At 35.6% G+C, this 18,375-nt stretch overlaps 1 protein-coding gene across 1 annotated transcript in view; it reads right to left on the bottom strand.

The window, feature by feature from the left end:
- kcnh7 (potassium channel, voltage gated eag related subfamily H, member 7) overlaps nucleotides 1-18,375 on the bottom strand; it is a 127,180-nt gene that overhangs the window by 25,532 nt on the left and 83,273 nt on the right. The window contains 4 exon segments of the mRNA XM_073851426.1: nucleotides 8,289-8,532; nucleotides 9,590-9,789; nucleotides 11,051-11,450; nucleotides 12,344-12,769. Of these exon segments, the coding sequence (XP_073707527.1) occupies nucleotides 8,289-8,532; nucleotides 9,590-9,789; nucleotides 11,051-11,450; nucleotides 12,344-12,769 (1,270 nt within the window).

Here is an 18,375-nt window from a genome sequence, read left to right as displayed (position 1 = left end):
ATATATCTAAAGTAGAAATCTTTTGTAACATAAATATCTTTATCATCACTTTTGATCAATTTAAAGTATCCTTGCTAAAAAAAAGAATTAAGTATTATAATATTACAAAAGCTTTTTATTTCAGTTAAATGGTGATCATTAGATCTTTCTATTCATCAAAGAATCCTGAAAAAATGTACTCAATTGTTTTAAATATTGATAATAATATTAATAATAATAATAAATGTTTCTTGAACAGCAAATCAGCATATTAGAATGATTTCTGAAGGATCATGTGACAGTAATGATGTTGAAAACTTAGCTTTGATCACAGGAATAAATTACATTTTAAAATATATTCAAATAGAAAGCAGTTATTTTAAATAGTAAAAAAAAAAAAATCACAATATTACTGCTTTTTTTATCTTGGTGAGCATTTAAAAAACACAAAAAAATCTAACTGTTCAAAAACAGTTAAGTAAACTCTTAATTCTGAGAAAAATATCTGAATTAAGAGATGCCAAATCAGAATTCCGAGAATAAATGTGAGAATTTCAATGTAAATTGTAAGAAAATACCTACATTTTTAAATTGCAAAAATAAAGTCACAATTATGTTTTTTTATTCCATTGATTGCAAGCTCACAATTTGGGTAGAATAAATCTAAAAAACTCTGAGGATGTGATATTTCTGAAAGCACCTGCTAGCTTCCTGAGAGCACGTGCCAAGAGAAAAGCCAAGGCCTGACAGCACATTTCTGCGGTGATACATATCAAAGGTCAGACCTGACAAACAAACGACAGCCACCTGGGCAGCGGCCACCTGCCACCGTATCTAAATCCAGCTCAGGGTCGTGGCTAAACCCATTAGTGCTGTATATTATATATAAATTATCTGGTGCGAGTATGATATTAGTGTAACAGAGTCTGGGCCAGAGCCAGAATTAGTGTACAGTGATGAAGTGTCCATCTGCAATACTTTCGTAAGACAATAGATTCTTGCTGAGGTAGTGATTCTTCAACTGAGACCTAAGAATACATATGAAGCAGGAGGTAGCTTCTCTCAGCAATTTCACGCAGTGTACTGCAAGTTTTTGCTGAGTTGCATGAGTACGTAAGTGTGTCTCTTTTTCTTCCCCTGGCCTTATTCTGTTAAAGCCAGCTTGCGTAGGAAGAGAGATAGACCATTTAAATTCGCCTTACCCTGCTCCACCTGCCCGCGCACGGATGCGGCTGGAGACTCTCGAGCATGTGTGTGCGGGACTTTAATAAATGTGCCTGTAAATAATGAAACTAGCGCTGTCACTCGGGGCTCTCCGTCACACTAAGTGACACCTCGCAAATCTAATGAACAAGGGAAACATGCAGCACACTGCCATCGCTCTCATTCCCGCATCTTCTTATTTAATTACAACCCTTCTCCTCCCTCGTTCTCTCACTTTCCTTCAGCTTTCCTCTATTTCAGTCTCTCTCCATCTATAAAAAACATGATGAGCTCATCACAGGAGAGATATCCTTGAATGAAGGACAGCACTTCTTTCATTAAGTCTCTTATTACCTTTGAGCCTCTGAGCTGTTTATATTAAATTTAGATGAGTGTGCAAGTGCCATAATGTAAGACAACCCATTTTCCACAGCATTCCAGTAATCCGCTATTTGGACATTGATACTGTACTTATTATAGGATATATATAATTGTTATATCCTACATTTGTCTTTCAGTCCTTTTGTCTCTTCCTTCACTTCCTGTTTAGATGCCCAGCCTTTTAGATGTAAAGCCAACAGCATTTGTAAACCACTTTCATAAGGCAAAATGTTCAGCTCAAAATAATGTAGGTGGATCTTATTTTTTTGGATTTGACTGGATGGTAAAATATGGTAGATGATAACTACTTTTCCCTTCTTGTGTGGCCTTGGTTATTAGAGCAAAAAAGTTATTTTGGAGAAGTTATTACATTTTGATGAAAGATTCCTAGCTAACAATTTTTGGTTCCCAGAATGTTCTGTGAACGTTAGTTTTGGGTTCCCAAACATTCTCAAGAACATTCCCTGTTGGTTAGCCAGGAAAGTTTTCTTAACATAAATAGAACATTCCCTTTAGGTTAGGAGAACGTTCCGGGAACCTACTAGGAACGTTCTCAGAACATTGCGGGAATGTTCCTGGAACATTCTCTTTAGGTTAGGGGAACATTCTAGGAACGTTCTGAGAACACTTTCGGTCTACACTTTATTAAAAGCTCGGACATGAAATTCAGCAAAAATAGTTTGTTTATGATTAAAAAAGTTTTAAATTAGTTTATATGGTTATGACTACTAAAAATAACCTTCTGGGAACTTTCATTCTAGGTTATAAAAGTAAAACTTCAACCTGCAGGGAAGGTTCTATTTAGGTTATAAAATTAAACCAAAAAATAACCTGCAGGGAACATTCCTAGAACATTCTCATTTGGTTCCAAAAGAATAACCAAATGGGAATCATATGGAAACGTTAGGGGAATGTTCTGTGTTTGCCTGGTTATGATTTATTTTTAGAATAATATGCACCAAGGACATTCATTGTCTGGTGGAAAAGCATAGTGGTTAAAAATTTGGAAACTTTATTTTTTGAAACCGGGTCCCAGAGTGAATAAATCTGAACATTTTTTGAGATGAGAAAAAGATAGGATAGGGAAAGCTCTGGCTTTGTGTGGACGTAGCCTGAGAAGCCTTCATGATGTGAATGAAATTTCAATTTCGGATTGAAAGGGGTGGTTTACACCTGAAATAATCACATGAACAGTAAAGAATCAAGCATGTAAACACTTCGACAATTTGAATACTTTCTAAATCAGATTCAAAAGCACTGTTTGCACATGTGGAGAGCTGTGATATATATGTTTATATACATCAGGGATCCTCAAATCTGGCCCACGAGATCCACTTTCCTGCAGAGTTTACCTCTAACTCTAATCAAACACACCTGAGCATGCTAATCAAGGTCTTCAGGATCATTAGAGAATCACAGGTAGGTGAGTTTGATCAGGGTTGGATCTAAACTCTGCAGGGCACTGCCCCTCCAGGGTAATATTTGAGGAACCCTGGGGCCGTATGTATAAAACTTCTCAGAAATGCTCTTAAGAATAGTCTTAAACTTTGACTTTGAAATGTCAAAAAATAGTAAAAAGTAGGACTTTTCTAAGAGTAGGAGAATTTTATGAAAAAGCTAAAAGCAACTTTCAGTAAAGTCTAAGACTGTTTCCTAAGTGTCGACTGAAGGGACACTTAAGTGTTGTGAACTAAGGACTACAATGATGTCAACCCAAAATGGCCGCCCTTGACCTCTGAAACAGCCAATAGTGAGCCTGCTCACAGCAGCACAACACCAATCATTTGATGTCACTTCAATAAAATCATTTAAAGACACCATTTAATATTACAATGTATTTTTTAAATGCTTTGCACTGTGCAAAATTATCACAAATTATTATTGATGCTTTAAAATCCTTTTCTATTGGTATGCCTCGTCATTTACAGTTGGAGCAATAATGTGAACATGAGTTTCATCAACAGCTCCAATAACTTAAAGGAAGCCCACAGTCCTCATAAAAGTAGCTTCTTTTTGCAGCATAGTTTGACGGTCAGTTGGAAAGTCAATGAACTGGCTAATTAAAAAAAAAAAAAAAAATTGTAAGCATATTGCATATTTGCTTGGAGTCAGTTGTTTTATTTCTGATGATATGAATGAAACATGCCAAATGCGCGGTCATAATTTTTGGCCATGCTGTCATACAAAGAAATTATATACACATGCAAAAACAAGAGAGGATTTACAAAATATTAATAACTGCTTATGTTGCAGTCACTCTCAGTGTTACCAATTTAGTGATTTTGTCACTAGATTTAGTGACTTCCTCACCCCTTTTGAGACATTATTCAAAAGCCTAACAACAAAATAAATTTTTTGGACAAACCTTATTTAGATTACAAAACTCTCCCACTGATATATTTATATTAATATAGATCAGTGAATGCCATTTTGACCTCATCCTCATACATTTAGCGACTGTTTTAGCTACTTTCAGTTAAAAGCAGTTGGCAACATCTGAATCTTTCATATTTTGATGGTTTAAGTGAAAACCTTTAAAAAAAACATTAAAAACCTCCACACATCACTTTTGACCACTGTTGTGTTTGGTGGGGTTAGTGTCATAATACTGGTCCTTCTCAAAAAATTAGCATATTGTGATAAAGTTCATTATTTTCTGTAATGTACTGATAAACATTAGACTTTCATATATTTTAGATTCATTACAACATAACTGAAGTAGTTTAAGCCTTTTATTGTTTTAATATTGATGATTTTGGCATTCAGCTCATGAAAACCCAAAATTCCCATCTCAAAAAATTAGCATATCATGAAAAGGTTCTCTAAACGAGCCATTAACCTAATCATCTGAATCAACTAATTAACTCTAAACACCTGCAAAAGATTCCTGAGGCTTTTGAAAACTCCCAGCCTGGTTCATTACTCAAAACCGCGATCATGGGTAAGACTGCCGACCAGAAGGCCATCATTGACACCCTCAAGCAAGAGGGTAAGACACAGAAAGATATTTATGAACGAATAGGCTGTTCCCAGAGTGCTGTATCAAGGCACCTCAGTTGGAAGTCTGTGGGAAGGAAAAAGTGTGGCAGAAAACGCTGCACAACGAGAAGAGGTGACCGGACCCTGGGGAAGATTGTGGAGAAGGACCGATTCCAGACCTTGGGGGACCTGCGGAAGCAGTGGACTGAGTCTGGAGTAGAAACATCCCCAGGTCAAGCCACTTTTGAACCAGAAACAGCGGCAGAAGCGCCTGACCTGGGCTACAGAGAAGCAGCACTGGACTGTTGCTCAGTGGTCCAAAGTACTTTTTTCGGAGGAAAGCAAATTTTGCATGTCATTCGGAAATCAAGGTGCCAGAGTCTGGAGGAAGACTGGGGAGAGGGAAATGCCAAAATGCCTGAAGTCCAGTGTCAAGTACCCACAGTCAGTGATGGTCTGGGGTGCCATGTCAGCTGCTGGTAATGGTCCACTGTGTTTTATCAAGGGCAGGGTCAATGCAGCTAGCTATCAGGAGATTTTGGAGCACTTCATGCTTCCATCTGCTGAAAAGCTTTATGGAGATGAAGATTTCATTTTTCAGCACGACCTGGCACCTGCTCACAGTGCCAAAACCACTGGTAAATGGTTTACTGACCATGGTATTACTGTGCTCAATTGGCCTGCCAACTCTCCTGACCTGAACCCCATAGAGAATCTGTGGGATATTGTGAAGAGAAAGTTGAGAGACGCAAGACCCAACACTCTGACTGAGCTTAAGGCCTCCATAACACCTCAGCAGTGCCACAGGCTGATTGCCTCCATGCCACGCCGCATTGAAGCAGTCATTTCTGCAAAAGGATTCCCGACCAAGTATTGAGTGCATAACTGAACATAATTATTTGAAGGTTAACTTTTTTGTTTTAAAAACACTTTTCTTTTATTGGTCGGATGAAATATGCTAATTTTTTGAGATAGGAATTTTGGGTTTTCATGAGCTGTATGCCAAAATCATCAATATTAAAACAATAAAAGGCTTGAACTACTTCAGTTGTGTTGTAATGAATCTAAAATATATGAAAGTCTAATGTTTATCAGTACATTACAGAAAATAATGAACTTTATCACAATATGCTAATTTTTTGAGAAGGACCAGTATTTAAGACCCTTCTTACTGTGATATCACCGGTGCATTGCTGCATTTGTCCAATTTTCCAGCGAAAAACTTAATTACTACTTTAATACTTAAAGCACTGATTTGTAAAATTAGAGGGAAATAAGTTAAGTTTCTTACTTGGTCAGTTACAAAAAAATTGCTTGATGATCACGTTTGTATTGTTGGCTTTACATACGGTCCCTGATGATTATACGACTGTAACATGTCTGCCTGTTCAGTGTTTCCATTGTGTTTTGCTTTGCTTCCCTTGACCTACTTTTACTGTGTTCTGATTAGTTGATTCTGTTTACCTGTGTCATATTAATGATCCCATCAGTTCGTTTGTTTGAGATCATACTTAAGTGCTCAGTTCTCCCTCATTGTTTGATTTTCTTAATTTTATGACAAACCCTATTTAACTGGCAGCATTCCTCCAGTTTTCACTGAGATTGTAAGATGTGGGCCACTCTAAAGTGACTGAAACACTGTGACACGATGTTGTCCAGATAAAGGCCAAATAGATGACCCTTTCAGCCATTGCAAGAGAAGTTGGTCATTCCAAAACTGATTTCTCAAATATTGCAGGTTTACAATGACACTAATTCATTCAAGTTCCCCAAAAAGGCTGGTCATCCACACATAAGACAAATAAATGAGAAGACAGCCCAATGCTGAGACTATCAATGGGAAATCGGTTCAGCATTTCAGATGAAAATGCTTGCCAGTTCGGGACGTTTAAGAGAAGTCGAACTGCCAGCGCACTCTGCAGTGACCAAGCCTGTCATCAACAGAAAGAATCAAAAGGCTAAGCTCATGTTGTGTGGAGAGAGGAGAACTGGTCCAAAGTTCACTTTAGTGATGAGAACAAGTTTAATTCATTGGGGTCTGATGGGTAACATTTTATTTGGTGTCAAACTGTGGCAATACTGAAGCCCAAGTGCATAAAGAAGTCAGTGAAAAGTAGAGAAGGAAGTGTCATGGTTTGGGGGATGTTTTCTGCAGCAGGAGTTGAGCCTCTTATACAGTTGAATACATGGTGAAGTGAATGCAAATGTTTATCAGAACCTTCTTCAGCAACATGTAGGGTAGAGGGGGGCACAAACTAATGTGGGGTTAATTGTAACACACATGGTTTAAATATTTCCACACATGCTAGCATAACCAAATTTACGGTATTTACTAGTTGCCATAGCAACACTGTGCAGAGAAAAAAGACGGCCAAAATTCAAAAGCCTTTTGAAGATATCGCTGAATATTTATTTTACCATAGTAAAAGTACATTTCTGGCTGAAATGTGAACTTTTCATTTCAGTTTTTAGTATTCACTTAAAATTAGACAAATCTGCTATTATTTTAATCTCCAATTTGTTATTTATTATTTTAGATAGTTTATTAATGCTTCGCAAACCAGCAGAAGACACTAACCTGCTTTAAACTCCAGTCGCCCAGATGGGGAACGTTGTAACACTGTGTTCCAATATGCCCCGCTGTTATTAAACTATGCTATTCCATGACATTAGCGATGCAATTTACACTATTTACTTCTAAGGATTTTGATAAGAAACCACAAGAAACAGGTGAATAAAGGCTGACAATCAATGTTTAATGTTCAGAAGTTATTATTTCAAGAAATGTAAAGCACTTTGGCTCGTTTATGTGTGTTGTGTTCTATAAGAGCTGTGTGTGGAGGAGTGGAGTGTTCTTCTGAATGTCTAAATGTGTTTGATCTATTTGTCCACATTGTTTTAAACTACTGTACAGCTGTGTGTTGCGATCAGGGCCAATCCAAGCATTGTTGCGATGTGTGTTCATTGTCAAACTCCAAAAATAGATTTTTATTGTTTAAAAAAAGGTCATTACTTTATTCGAAAAAGTTAACACATGTATTTTATTGACAAAATATTTTAGTTTGTTGTGTATATTTTTTTCATTCGCTTAGATAACATTTTAAGCTGTCATATGGTCGTGTTACAACGTGCCCGTCAGATGTTACAATGTCACTTCCTTTCTTTTGAGGTAAATAACGAAAAACGTATATGCTGTAAATATGAAACAAAGCGATATATTTGTACTAGACAAGTGTGAAAATAATGTGGATAAAAGTTGTAATCTGAACCCCACGTGGATTTACAAAAATTCAAAAAGTGTTAGGTTGTGCCCCGCGCTCCCATAGTTCCTTCCCTGCAAGCATCTCCCAATCAGCCTGCAATTTTCATGCTAGACAATGCCCCCAACACACTGCAAAATGGTTCCTTAAAGCTAAGAACATTGAAATGAAATGGTGGGCCGAGTCCTGATCTAAACCCAAATGAAAATCTCTAAAAAAAACAAAGTTATAGCTAAGAAACCTACTGTCCTGCAGCCACAGATGCGCTGAAGTCATTTAAAGCAAGGGCCTCTACACTTCCTACTAATTTGTGATAGCTGTAACTCTCAAAAATATTAGTTCGTGCTACAGTGGTTACTGTTTTTTAATTTTGATCAAGGTTTTTGTTAAAATGCCTTGGAAATTTTGTCAAAAGACAGCAGTATACCTACAGCTAATATTATGACAAACTTACAGTGAAAGTTTGTTTAATTGTTCATTACTCACCCAGGATGGCCATAACTATGTCGTCTCTGAGGATCTCGATGGATCCCCTGGCCACAAAGTAGAGGGCAGTGAGAACGTCCCCGCAATGCACCAGCGTGTCACCCGGCGGGGCATGAGTGGTCTTAAAGCGCATCGCGAGTGCCCGTAGACATCCTTTGGTCGCTCCGCTGAAAGCCTTGCAGCTCTGGAGCAAAGTTTGATTCAGATGAAGACAGATATCAGCCTGCAGGCACTCTGGAAAGCCCTTCAGTACCTGCAGAGAGGGAAAAGAGAGAGAAATAAACAGAAAGAGTGTTCCCCATGGAGAAGAGAAGAAGGAGGGCAGAATGATTGCAGGTTTTAAGAGCTTTGCGTTAAAGCTCAGATTATACAATGCTAATATAGCCCTGTCTCCCTCAACTACAAATACATAAAAGATGAAGCAAAGTATGAATACATCTGGGATCCTTTGTTTCTGCTGCATTGCATTGTGTTCGCCTTTGATTTGCTTTTGCTTTATATAATGATATACGGCACATCAAGCAGAGGAAAATGCAACTGCCACTTATGTTTTCCCCCAATTTTTCTGGTTCATCAACAAAAAAAAGAGGCTAAAAACAGTTTCAAACTGCATTTGGGATGTCTGCCAAGGAACAGAGGCTGGCATGAAAACATATTAATCTGCAGTAACTATCTATCTGACTGACTAACTAAACAATCTGATGTCTAATAAAACGGGAAATGTCAATATGACCTAGGTCCATCAAAGTGAAGCTGATTTAATTGAAGGAAAATAACTGAAATGGAACTGCACAAATGTCTGTGTGCAGAATGAGTCACAGTACACACGCCATTAGCTTTGTAAACAGAGTTTCTGATTTAACATCAGTCTTCAAATGGACCAAACTTTAATTACTTCAACTGGTTATAACAGTTAGACTATGCTTACCTTATAAATACGCTCACGGTTAGACATGCACAGTTTAAAATCAACGGCATGCTTCAATACAAATATACAGACATTAGGAAAACATTTAAGATGAAATGACCGTAGCTATTTTTTTGGTCAAAAGCAAACATTAATCTATACCTCCTGCTCACCAGAGTGTTGAAGTCAGTCCGTTTGAGTGCGTATAAGAAAGAGACAATGCATATCAGATCACTGCGTAGACACATGAACACATTTGACATTAATACTCTGTGACTGAGACACATACTAGATAGCTAACACACTGGCACATACTGTACACACTGACTGATGAATGCATTTATTTATTCAATGAGAGAAATTCACATTAAAGGGAAAAAAACCTGACTCTTACCATGTTCATGTCAATGCCATTGGTGTATGTCCATGCGTGTTGGAAGTACTCCTCTAGTCTTTGTCTCAGCGGGTTAGGGATCTGGTGGAAGCGAATGAATTCTTTGACCCGAAGCATCTGCAGATGGTACCGAGCTGTTCCTGAGTACAGTCGCTGAATTATAGCAGACACATTCCCAAAGATACTAGCATACATCAGAGCTAAAATACAAAGAAAGAAGGCAATGGTCATTTATAAAGTCATTTTTAAATACAGACACACACATACACACAAGTTTGAGATCAGTAAGATTTTTAATGTTTTTTAAAGAAGTCTCTTATTAAATTTCCATTTATTTAATAAAATACAAAAAAAGTAATATTATTGATTTTTTTTATTATTGCAGTTTTCTAATTTAATATACTTTCAAATATAATTTATTTCTGTGATGCAAAGCTGAATTTTCATCAGCCATTACTTTAGTCTTCAATATCACACCATCCTTCACAATTCATTCTAATATTTTAAATAATTATCAATGTTGGAAACAGTTGTGCTGCTTAATATTTCTTTTGGAACCTGAATATAAAATTAAAAAGAACCGCATTAATCCAAAGTAGAAATGTTTTCTAACAATATAAGTCTATACTATCGCTTTTTATCAATTTAACTTACTGAATAAAAGTATACATTTCTTTCAAAGAAAAAAAAAAAAGACTGACCCCAAACTTTAAATGGTAGTGTATACTGTTACAAAAGATTTCTATTTAGTTTTATGTATTAAAGAATTCAGAAAAAAAGTATCACAGGTTCCAAAAAAATCTTAAGCATTGTTAATAAATCAGCATATTAGAATGATTTCTGAAGAATCATTTGACACAGAAGACTGGAGTAATGATTCTGAAAATTCAGCATTGCATCAGAGGAATAAATTGTATTTTTACGTATACTAAAATAGAAAACCACTATTTTAAATTGCAATAATATTTCACAATATTACTGTTTTTTTCTGTATTTTTGATCAAATAAACGCAGCCTTGAGAAGCAGAAAAGACTTTTTTTCTCAATAAAATATTATAAAATAAATAAAAAAAGACAAATTTTAATATTTTTATATATGCTTAAAAACTAATTTTAAATTCATTAAAGTATTAATTCCTGTCCTATTATTAATATATTTTTATATATTTAGGAACCTTTTTTTTTTGGTAATATGTTTTAGATTTTATGTGACGAATTTGTATGAAATATACATATATATATATATATATAAACATACTCACACTCACACTCATAAAACACTAGGGAAAATGATCAATGATCAATTATAAAGTATATTACCATACATTTAGTCACTAAATATAACAGTCCATTTTTATATTATATTATATTAGGAACTGCTAAGATTAAATTGACTTAAAAAGCATTCCTGTTTCAGAGATTTTGATGGCATAAGTTTAATTTTAATTTCTTGATACCCACAGCCAATGAGCATGACACAGATGGAGAAGATCTTCTCTGAGTTGGTATTTGGCGACACGTTTCCAAAGCCCACGCTGGTCAGACTGCTGAATGTGAAATACAGTGCTGTCACATACTTGTCCTTGATTGATGGGCCTGAGGAAAGATCAGTGCCATTGTACTGCTTGCCGATAGATATGGCTAGATTGTCCAACCAGCCGATCGTGTGATCCAGATAGTGCTTCTCCACATTGCCGATCGCGTACCATATGCAAGCCAACCAATGAGCGATCAGCGCAAAGATACACATGAGGAGCATTAGGACAGCCGCCCCATACTCTGAGTAACGATCCAGCTTCCGTGCCACACGGACCAATCGGAGCAGTCTGGCAGTCTTCAGCAGGCCAATCAGAGTTGTGGTCTAATCAAGAAGGTGAAGAGCAAACATACAATTATGTTAACATAATGTTTCGATAAAAATAACAGTTCGGCTGTCACTGTATTTTACAGTTGAAGTCAAAGTTTACATACACCTTGCAGAATCTGCAAAATGTCAATTATTTGACCAAAATAAGAGGGATCATACAAAATGTCCTAAACAGTTAAACTGCCTGCTGTTCTTCAGAAAAATCCTTCAGGTCCCACAAATTATTTGGTTTTTCAGCATTTGTGTGTATAATGACTGTACCTTTTTTTTTGTGTACCTTTCCAACAATGACTGTATGATTTTGAGATCTATCTTTTCAGGACAGCTGAGGACTCATATGCAACTATTACAGAAGGTTCAAAACACTCACTGATGCGTCAGAAAGAAACACAATGCATTAAGTGCCAGGGGGTGAAAACTTTTGGAATTTGAAGATCAGGGTAAATTTAAATTATTTTGTCTTCTGGGAAACATGTAAGCATATTCTGTAGCTTCTGAAGGGTTCAAAAGTTTTTAACCCTGGCTTTTAATGCATTGTGTTTCAAAACAGTATTAAGAATCAAGTGTATCTAAACTTTCGAACGGGTTATTTTTATAAATTCAACTATTATTTTCTCTTGTGGACTACATGTTTACATCTTTTTAATGTGAAATATCTTATTCAGGCCAGTAGTACTAAATAAAAAATAACATGCATTTTGTATGATCCCTCTTATTTTGGTAAAATAATTAACAATTTGCAGATTGTGCAAGGTGTATGTAAACTTTTGACCCTAACTGTATATTTTGAAGAAGTTTTGTTTTGTATCAGTATGCAGTATGAATAACATTATAGAACACTTGAAGCAAATCAAACCACATATGTATACAGTATATGCACAGCTCACCTCTTCTGATCCTCCCTCAAATATGAGCAGGTCAAACGGTATGGCTGCCACCATGTCTATGAAGAACCATCCCTTGAAGTAATGCACTGCTATCTTAGCTGGATGACTAACCACCTCTTCATTGGCGTTAACATACGTAGTCCGGAAATTTATAAGAATGTCTACAATAAACATGATGTCCACTATAAGGTCCACCACATTGAGCGGGCTGCAAGAATAGCCACACTCTCGTCTCTTCTGCTCCTCCACATCATTGAGCAGGAAGGCCGCACTGTAGGGTGTGAAAACAGCGGTGTAGATGACTAGCAGCAGAATCAGCCAATCCCAGACTGCCTTAAAGGGGCTGTAGTGTAGGATGGTGAACTTGTCGATTCGTGGCGTCTGAAGCTTATACTCTGGAAGCACGTCGGCGCCTAGCGACAACACCTGAAGCATAGAGATGCGGTTACTATGACAACTATGGTACTTTTATATTTTGTAACTATTAACAGATATCAGAGGCTGCAAAATCAGAGACTGGAAGCAACACAGTGACTCATGTGTGAAATGTACACATTATTAACTTCATGCAGTGCAGAATGTGATTCAGATATTCATGATTATAATCTCATACATTTTAAAATTAGAAATGATGTTATCAGCATAGCAGTTTGTCATGTTAAAGGATAGTTCACCCAAAAATGAAAATTCTTTCATTAATTACCCATCCTCATGTCCTTCCAAACCCCTAAGACCTTTGTTCATATTCGGGTAAACAAAGATATTTTTAATGAAATCTGAGAGCTTTCTGACCCTGCATAGACAGCAATGCAACTACCATGTTCAAGGCCCAGAAAGTTAGTAAGGACATCATATAAATAGGACATCAGTGGTTCAACCATAATTTTTAACCATAAAAACTGTAACAGGTTTGGAACAACATGAGCCTAAGTAATTAATGAAAAAATCTCATTTTAGAATTTTCATACCCATTTATTTTCACATTTGCATATTTGACACCCCTGATTTCCATCTTAATTTTGAATTTAGTTTTATGTGACCATTTTCAACCCTCTATTGACTCTGAACACACTGTTTTTCTACTGTACCTTTAAAGTCTTGAAGATGTAAATTAGTAAGTATAGTTCATGCTCTTGTTAATGTATGCCAATGTCATGAAGATTTCTGTAGCTTTGATTCTAGAACTAATCTGTTCTGATTGGCTGATGAGAATGTTAGACCATTTCTATTTAGTACCAGTGTTATTTCATTGACTAATAATTCGTCAACATTTTTTTCACCAACGAAAACGAGATGATAACGAAACACAAACTCATTTTGAATGACAAAAACTATGACAAAAATCTATTGACATTTTCGTCAACAAATTAAAACAAGACAAAAATGTTAGGGAGGGACAATCTGGGATGAGATTCATTCAGAACGAATCTGCTGCATAACCTATTGATCTTTCCGGTGGGACATTAGCGAACATACATTTGCTGCACATCTCATAAAATGTTCAAAAATGTCAATATCTGGGAGTAAGAGAAAAGCAGACATATAGACAAAATTTATGACGCAAAAGAGAACTCAATTCGGTTCGGTTTTCTAAATGCACACAAATACTTTTTTGCAATGCATGAATGGAGAAATACAAACAAAATGATGTTGAACTGTCCGTTTTAATGACCATTCACGTAAACACACTTGGTTACGTTTTAGGTGAATGTAAACATGGAGAATTGAGAGAATATCAAACATGTATCAGTACAATGCATCTATACATTCAGTTTTAAAGTGACAGCAGTCTAATTTAGTTGCTATCGTCTGTGGCATTGATTTATTAGTAGGCCTAATAAAGATTAATCAAAATATATTTATATAAACAAATATGTCTTCTTGAAACAATGAAGAATGTGGTAAACAAGTTGTTATAAAGAATGCATAATTACCCTATAAACCCATTGATATCTAATTGAAAAGAAGACCATGTTCTTATTTCTTTATAAGAAGTGGTTTCATTTAATTTAATATTAAATATAAGGCATGTCGCGTGTCACAGCAGTTAAATCTGTCATATAAAACCTTAATATAAAACCCATACAATGAGTTTGGTAATTTTAGCGAAATGCTTAACAAATGCATTACACTGTAAATAAACCCATTTGATTTGATGATATTTATTTAACTTAAACTACAACAATTTAGATATGACTAAAACTAAACGGCATAATAGTCAAAAGACTACGACTAAATCAAAATTTGCTGTCAAAAGTAACACGGTTTAGTACTTTAGTACTTGAACTCCTTTATTTTAATAAAGTATCACACTCTGTGTCTACCTTATAGATATTTTAGGAAACTAAAGAGAGGGAGTAATACATCATGCTTATGATACAAATTTCATGATCTGGCTCTCAGATGGTAATGTGAAAAGCAGAGAGAAGGCCACATGGCGACAGGTCACGACCGAGGCAGCCATGAGTTAATCACGGACCACTGCACACCATCCAGCCAGGGAAAAAAATGACATACAGGAAGACTTTTATGTCCTTCCCATCAGGGAACCAGTCTAAATGGACAGGACCAGTCTGGTTGTTCAACGAGCAAATGAATGCACTGCCTTATATATACACCAAATTATATTACAGCATACTGAAAAAGGCTGGAAGCTTATTATTACAAATAAGCCAAGAGCTGCTTTGATCATTACAGCAATCTATGACAGCATACGTGTGGGACACACTAGGACAGTCTCAATGTCACAGAGGCAATTCTCACATAGCCCTCCTCTCCATTCCTCCACTGATACAGGGAGGATGAGAGACAATTTCCTCTTGCTTTCACTGACAGTAATTGCCAAGCCTTCAGCTAGCCTGTGTGTGTTATTGTGTGCCATGGAGGGTGTCTCTCATTCTCACACACACATATAGACAGCTACACAAACTGGCTGAATAATGTAGGTATCTGCTGGAAGGCCCATGGGCTGCAGCCACTAAGAGGTCGTATGTTATACTTTTAACAGTGAATGTCATTTGATGAAAACCATGAGAGGGACCACAGAGAGTTAGAGCGAGAAAATGCTTTATATAAGCAAACTACCATTTGAAAGTTTACAGTTGGTAAGATGTTTCTCTTATGAGTCCCTTATGCTCTGTATGCGGCATTTGTTTTATTTATTTATTTGACAATTTAACATAACTACTAATTATTTTAATGTAGTTTAAAAGGTAATTTATTCCAACGATAGCAAGGCTAAATTTTCAGCATCATTACTCGAGTCTTAAGTGTCACATGATCCTTCAGAAATCTAATATGCTGATTTGCTGCTAAAGAAACTTTTCTTATTATATTTAAATTTAAAAACAGTTGTGCAGTTGAATACATTTTTTATGATTCTTTCATGAATAGAAAGTTCAGAAGCAAAAGCATCTGAAATATAATTTTTTAAATTGAAAGGAAGCAAAGTGAAAGAAAGAGGTTGTCTTTTAAATAAAAGTATTTTTGATCCACTAAATACTGGGTTTTGATCAAGTAATTGCATCCTTGCAGAACAAAAGAACAGAATTCATATCTTTAAAAAAAATATGTTATTGTCTGAAAATAGTTTTTTAATCTTTGGAATCCATTTTCTCAAAAAAATGTATCAAATACATTGATATTATTATTTCTCGACAACAGTTTTTCAAATAGCTGTTTCTTGAACAGATATTATCATATCCTAACAAACATCAATGGAAAGCTTATTTATTCAGCTTTCAGGTAATGTATAAACCTCAATTTAAAAAAAATGACACTTATGACTGGTTTTGTGGTCCAGGGTCACATATTGTATCATTAGAAAGTGACTTTTTCAATTGGGTTGAAATGTCTGAAAAATTAGTTTTTTATCTTTAGAATCCATTTTCTCAAAAAATGTATCAAATACATTGATATTATTTCTCATCAACAGTTTCGAGTAGAAACATAATTTTGTTGTATTATTAAAGAGTGACTTTTTCAATTGGGTCAAAATGCCTCAAAATGAGTCACAAATGCTCTGTATTGACTGATGCCATCATAATTAGCAGAATAATTGGAGCTGGCTGTAAAGCACGTGTTCTCCTAATTACTGTATCTGTATTTGTAAGCTTGTCTGTGTGTCACTTTACAAGTTGTGTCCTTCCAAGTTACGTCATCCATGCCGTGGATAAATAAATGAGTGGGGTTGAGTTATTAATCAATAATGCAGTGCAGTAATCAAACTCTTGCTTTTAGTGACCTTTGTTGGCTTACTTCAGATTTAACTTTACAGTGTGTGCACAAGTTATGTTTATCTTTAAACTATTATTGTGGATAGCGTGGTTATTTTTAATCTAATATGGATGTGTTTGAAAACACATGGTTGCATGTGAATGTAAATGACTTCTTTGAGCTGGTGAACTTTTCTGAGTTTAATAACTTAAGGATTTTATTATTATTAAAAGAGTATAAAGATATGTATTAAAAAAAGAGACCTATTAAAAAAGGGGTCAATCAGAAAGAGTGAAATCACGTTTGGTATAAAGGTTGCGGGTGCGTGGGAGGCTGAGTTTCAGGATTAGATGCCAAGACCCAGTTTAATTAGAGTCCAACTCTTCAACCAGCACGACACAAAGAATGGAAAAGACGAAACGAGCCATCTGTGTGTGTAACTGGCCATCTGGTTAGTTACAGGCAACAAGTCTATAATGTGGCAAACAAACAAAAACAGCACCACTGACAGAAATAGACAGAAGAGAAGGGAAAGAGATACAAACTGAGCCAATATTTTGCAGACAGTATATGTGTTTGGTCATTATTGGTTCATGCTTGCATGATAGACTGTACATGTTTCATGATTAGTTCCTACTACTTATTCCAGACAACATATGACATATAATACTTTTTGTTAGTTTCTTGCTCGGTCTTGCTCAATGCACAGCAAATGTCAAATCTGAAGCAGAAGAATTTAAGTAGTTATGTATTATCAACGGATATTTTACATCTATTTTGTTCTGTTAATGGTGTGTTGTAAATAGTTTTTCGTTTGAAGTCACCATCATTAGTGCTCTCTTCGGTCAACATGAAACAGAATTTGCAACCCAATTTATTTCTGTAATGTGACATTTAAACATGATATTTCAAAGAAATCTTTTTATCCATCAGGAATTGACTGAATGATGAAAAGGGAGTGTTATATGCCAAATCCAGACAGCAATTCAAAGTCAGTATGATTTTTTTACACTCTTATGCTCACCAATGCTGCATTTATTTGATCAAAAATAGAGTAAAGCCAGTAATATTGTGAAGTGTTATTACAACGTAAAATAACTGTTTACTATTTTAATATATTTTAGAAACCATTCTAATATGCTGATTAGCTGCTCAGTAGCATTTCTTATTAGTAACAATGTTAAAAACCTTTGTGGAAACTGTTATTTCAGGATTCTTTGAACAGCATTTATTTCAAATAGATTTTTTCATAATATTATAATTTTTTTTTTTTTTAGAAAATAACCAATCGTTTCGCTAGATAAGACCCTTCTTCCTCGGCTGGGATTGTTTAGATTCCTTTGAAGCTGCATTTAAACTGCATTTTGGAAGTTCAAACTCACAGGTACCACAGAAGTCCACTATATGGAGAACATTTCTCAAATGTTTGCCTCAAAAAACAATTTCTTTACGACTGAAAAAAGAAACACATGAACATCTTGGATGACAAGGGGTGAGTAAATTATCAGTAAAAAATTCTGGAAGTGAACTTTTCCTTTAATCAGCCACTAACATGAATCCTAAAAATAGAAAGTCTCAAACACTGAGGGATTTAACAAATGTTGAAAACCAATTTTTTCAGCCAGCAAGATGCAGTTAATTGCTCACGGAAGAGATACATTTTTAGCAGTTTCTTGAATATTGGATTCAGAAGATCATTTCTTTCAGAGAGCAACCGTGAATGTAAATTTTTGGAAAGATGATTTTGTGCCTCTCTGTCATAACACAACACTCACGCGCCAACCTCAGACTTCTGGAGTTGATTTTAATTTGTTAAG

The sequence above is a fragment of the Garra rufa genome, chromosome 12 (assembly GCF_049309525.1).
Source record: "Garra rufa chromosome 12, GarRuf1.0, whole genome shotgun sequence".
NCBI lineage: Eukaryota > Metazoa > Chordata > Actinopteri > Cypriniformes > Cyprinidae > Garra > Garra rufa.
This window is presented reverse-complemented; position numbering and strand designations above follow the sequence as displayed.